Genomic DNA, 5,194 nt, shown 5'->3' on the forward strand with positions numbered 1-5,194 from the left:
TAGAATTATTTTGTCTTCTTCCTCTGTTTCTGGCAAATCAGTGTAAACTAATCCGGTGTCATGCGCATGGATAAGTTTATAGGCATTTTTGTTTCCATTTTTCTAATTTATAATATTGTATTTTTAAAAGTTGACGTAAAACATTAAAAANATTGGTTATATAGGTACTGGAGGCTACAGAATAATTATAATTAAAAATGATTAAAAATGACGACTGACTTAACTTTCTTTGGATGAATTAAACTATAAATATTAATGGATATATTAAATAAATAAAAAACTAAAATATTTAAAAAATACTTTAAATCTGTCTCTATTGTCAACACGTGATTTTTTGAATGAAAAAACTGCACAATTATTAACACCAAGAAGAGAAGAAAAGGAAAGATCTCCATGCAATCCATACATATCTATATATTAAGCAAGAAGCAGAAACACATAATCTTCCAAATGAAGAATTTAAAGCAACAACACTCTTAAAACATACATATATATATATATATATATATTATAGTAAGGCGGTAATGGATGTGCAGTTTCAGTTGCATATCACATACTTACATGCGTCAAGTTCAAAGGCAGTAACAGCAAGCAGCGCAAAGGCCATGGCGCATACGTAAACTTTCATCTCCCCACCACTCAATGAATCATCGTTAAGCGCCCTCTCCTTGTTCAGCTCCCCCATCTGCCGGCAGACAGTAGCATGGTCCTGGCAGATCATGTGGAGGCGCTTGTGAGTGCGGTACAACATTATGAGAGCCTCCAGGACGTTGAGAAGGAGTAGCAAGGAAGAGGAAAGGCTCAAACCCAATACCATTGGCCATTGAACGCAGTGGAGGGTGGTGGAGGAAGTAGAGGAGAGAGCAAAGTAGAAGAAGCGCAGCCAGGCAAGGTAGGCCATGGTCCTGTAATTGGCTCTGCTCTCGTAGTAACCTACCCTTTGTTGCTGATTTTGAGCCACAGACTCCAAATCCCTTTTCATCGCTTCAAGCTCCATCATCGTGAGAATTGGAACAATCAACCAATTCTTCAATCAACACGATCAAAACTGTTGTTGAATAAAGATTTTGTAGACATGGGGTTTTTATAGACGATCAAAAGTGCTTGATGACATCTTTTTTTCCCTTTTGTTTTTTTATTTATTTATTATTTTCAGTGCTTTCCCGGATTTTTTTTTTTTTTTTTTTAATTATACAAAATTTGGAACAATCAACCAATTCTTGTATTCGGATCTAGGGTGAACTGGCGATCCGGAGACTCAAAAAAGTACCCAATGTAATTCCACTTCCACATTTTTCAATTGGCACAAGTATATTTTTTTTTAAAAATAATTAATTTAATATGAGGTTGAATTTTGTGTTACATAATTTTTTATATAATACTTTTATAATATGAGTGCTTTAACTCAAAAGTTGTACATTCGGATTGGTTGGCAAATAAATTGAAAATTAAAATATTTACAAAGCCATCTATTATCAACCATACCAATCCAAAACACAATTCAATGGGAAGTTACTAAGAAATGGGTATTTCACAGCCGCCCAACTGGACCGAAGAAATCCATCAAACCGAGTAGAAAACCAAGAAAACCTCACTAAATCACAAAGCTTGAACATAATCTCAGAGATTATGAGTAAGTAGAACATGCATGATAGTAGCTTGTATTCATTCAATCAGGCTTCATTTCCTTTACTTTATATAAGAATTTAGAAGACAAAGAAATACTGAAACTTACAAAACCTTCATACCTGCAGAGGGACACACTATCCAACTTCAACTTACAGCCAACAGCAACAACTATGGCATGAGCTCCTTAGCATCCTCTAAACCTCCTTTATCATATGGCTTTTGAACTTTATTCCATAATTCACAAAATGCCTTTGTCCTGTAATAAATGCCGAGTTCACAAAATCAGATGATATGATATGATATGCTCTCTAATTTCTATTTTCCAATGTTCAATGTCATGCAAACACTAACATTTTGAAGTTCCAAATTGAAGTATAGGATTTAAGGCAACAAAACCCAGCTAAACCAAATTAAACACAAAGATTTCATTGAAGCCATTAAAGCCAGCAAGAGAAAACAGGTTGCAAATTTTCGATCAACTAACTATTTGGAAGTTAATGAAGTATCCTCCCCGCAAAATTTGGAAATTTTCCTTTAACTTGAACCCATCTCAACTGATAGGCCACTAGTTATTCATGTGACCAAAGAAAGAGAGTTAAGGGGAGGAATATACTAAGGATTGTTGGGAGAGGAGTCTGGGTTGATCATGAGTTTATAAGCAAGGAATACTATCTCCATTGGTAGGAGGCCTTTTGGAGAAACCAAAAGCAAAGCCATGAGAGCTTATGCTCAAAGTGGACAATATCATAACATTGTAGAGAGTCGTCGTATCTAACAAAGTACCCAGAGCATGTACAAGTTAACTAGTTGGGGAGAGTACAAGTTAACTAGTTGGGGAGAGTACAAGTTAACTAGATGAATGAGCCGAGTGAGGAAGCAAGCCATGAAGCAAGAATATAAGTAGATGGGAGAAGAACAAAGTAGCACTAACAATGACACAATTTATAAACTTAATCACATTCCATTATTTATGTCTCTTCCTATATGTTGATAATATGCTCAAAGCAATTAAAGATTTAGGAGTTGTCTTCAACTCAAAAGAGAAACTTAAAAATGAGTTTGATAGGAAAAGATGCAAACAAACTACCCCACATATAAATTGAATGTCTATACCATTCAGGATGCAAACACTTGATGCAAACACTTAGTGAGCTGATACTTCATTAATATCATATTTCATACTTCCAACTACTTGATTCACACAAATAGATAATGGGACAGAGTTCCTTATTCCAAACTAGTTCGAGTCTACCAAATATATTATGGCACGTATTTCTACCGATGTATTTTATGCAATTACTGCAATTGACATACATATGGCTAACCTTCTCGTAGCAAAGTTGGAATTATGAGTTACGTATAAGCTAACAAGTGATCGATACGTCTCTAACAAATGTTGGACCCATATTGACTTCGTGCAGCTAGTAACTTTTTAACATATATCTATTGAGTTAACAAGTATCTGCTCATGTCCAACAAGTGTCCAAGTGTGGAACGCTGGACACGTTAGCTGAACTAAAGTGTCCATGCTTCTTAAGTACTATCTTTCTTACAAAGGATTGTGTGTATTATGAAATGCAGGACAGAGCACACAGATGTACTATTTTGGACATGATGTTGTTAGCAGTTGTGATGATATTGTTAGGAGCAAAATTAGGATAACTCAGCTAACATGAAGACTAAAATCTATTTCATCAAATAATTTAATTGCTTCCTTTTGATTGGTTTTTGCAATGTCTAAGCTACTCTAAAATTTGGAGAAGATAATGGATGTTATTTCAAAACTTGGTGTTAGCTTGCTTTGATAAAGGTTGTTTTACACTTTTCCCACATCGATATTGAATTCTTTTGCAACTAACTAGCATAGCTGAGTCCAAATTTATTTTTCTGTAGCTTACACTCAACTCTTGTAAGAAATGAATATAGATGAACAAAAAGGCAGAAACAAGCTAGGGGAAACACACACTACTTCATACAGCACAAATCTTTGAACTCAAAGTACAATTATTAAGAGCAAGAAGAGAAGAAAGGGAAAGAGCTCCGTGCAATGCGTACATGTCTGCCTATTTTTAGCTCCCAACATATTAAGTAAGAAGCAGAAACACAAGCAGCCCATCACAACTGATTATAAGATCAAAATACATAATCTCGAGAATGAAGAATTTAAAGCTACAACACTCTTAAAAATATATAGTAAGGCGGCAAAGGATGTGCAATTTCAGTTGCACACCACATACTTACAGGCATAGAGTTGAAAAGCGGTAACAGCAAACAGAGCATGTGTAGACTTTGATCTCCCCACCACTGAATGAATCATTGTGAAGCGCCCTGACCTGGTGGAACCTGACATTGAACTCGACCCCATCGGTGGATGCTCCAGCCTCACCATCTTGGTTGGTGGACTCCAAAATCCGTTGACAGAGATGAGTATGTCGGTTGCAAATTGTGTGGAGCAGGTTGTGAGTCCGGTACAATTTGATGAAAGGCGGCAGTAAAATCAAGAAATAAAGGGATGAAGAGGAAAGACTCAAACCCAAAACCATTGCCCAATGAACACAGTGGAGGGTAGAGGAGGAATTAGAGGAGACAGCAGAGTAGAAGAAGCGCAGCCAGGCCAGGTAGCCCAGAGTTGTGTAAATGGCTCTACTCTCGTAGTAACGCACCCTTTGTTGTTGCTTTTCAGCTAGATACTCCAAATCCCTCCTCACCTCTTCAAGCTCCATCCCTGAATTGAAACACTCCATCAATTCTAAATATAATTATCAATCTTTAATCCTTCTCAAATTTATGTATATTAAGTTCATTATTCCATTAATTAGTAGCTATTTTTAGGGTTTTTTTTTATTTTTTTATAATCGGATTGTTCTGTTTCGTCCCATGAGTAATGGGTTCCTCCGCTATTTTCGGATTCTGATTGATCCGGCGCTTCACCAATGTCGGCTGCAACAAACCCTTGTTGCCATTCTCTCTTCTTTCGCTCTGCTCCTCCCAATTCCAGGTTTTCGATTAGGGTTCATTTAAACCCTCTGCTCCCCAGTTGTCCTCTCAATTCAACCATCCATTGCGTCAGTACTCTCTCCCGACGCCGCACAAATGTAAGCTCTCACTTCTCTCTTTCTCTCCACCCATAACAGAAACCAGGATTTATGATGTATGATTATTGGGTGTCTATTGATTTTGAAGCTTTTTCTCAACTTATGCGTTGCATTAATTCAAGTGGTAGTTCGGTTCGAATATGATTCTTATGGAGGGCTATTCCTTCTTCGAAGTCAGCCAATCCAGTGAGACAAGGAGAGATTGGGTGTCTAGTTTATACAAGGTAAATATATGTTCACATCATTTGAATCACTTTATACTCTTTCAATTTTAGAGGATTTTATTTCTTGTCTCTCCTAAACAGTAGCTCTGTATCCTGTTTACTTAAATCCCGAGTGAAGTATATGTGTTTATGTTATGTATGAATGAAATAGGGAATGCAAAACTTAATGAAAGAAAATTGGATGAGGTAATAAAATAAGGACCAAGTATACTCATTCTCATCTTTTCATTTAGTTGATCAAATTTG

The 5,194-nt window shown here is 36.4% G+C and overlaps 1 protein-coding gene across 1 annotated transcript; it reads right to left on the minus strand.

Annotated features, from left to right (window-relative positions):
* Nucleotides 1-1,573: 1,573 nt before the first annotated feature.
* Nucleotides 1,574-4,943, minus strand: LOC111795372. Its single transcript, XM_023677754.1, has 2 exons — nucleotides 3,871-4,943; nucleotides 1,574-1,885 (listed from the first exon to the last, which is right to left on the minus strand). Exons 1-2 carry the CDS (start codon nucleotides 4,371-4,373, stop codon nucleotides 1,798-1,800), a joined length of 591 nt encoding a protein of 196 aa, XP_023533522.1. The 5' UTR covers nucleotides 4,374-4,943; the 3' UTR covers nucleotides 1,574-1,797.
* Between the last annotated feature and the right edge of the window lie 251 nt (nucleotides 4,944-5,194).

The sequence above is a fragment of the Cucurbita pepo genome, chromosome LG05, assembly GCF_002806865.2.
Source record: "Cucurbita pepo subsp. pepo cultivar mu-cu-16 chromosome LG05, ASM280686v2, whole genome shotgun sequence".
Taxonomy (NCBI): domain Eukaryota; kingdom Viridiplantae; phylum Streptophyta; class Magnoliopsida; order Cucurbitales; family Cucurbitaceae; genus Cucurbita; species Cucurbita pepo.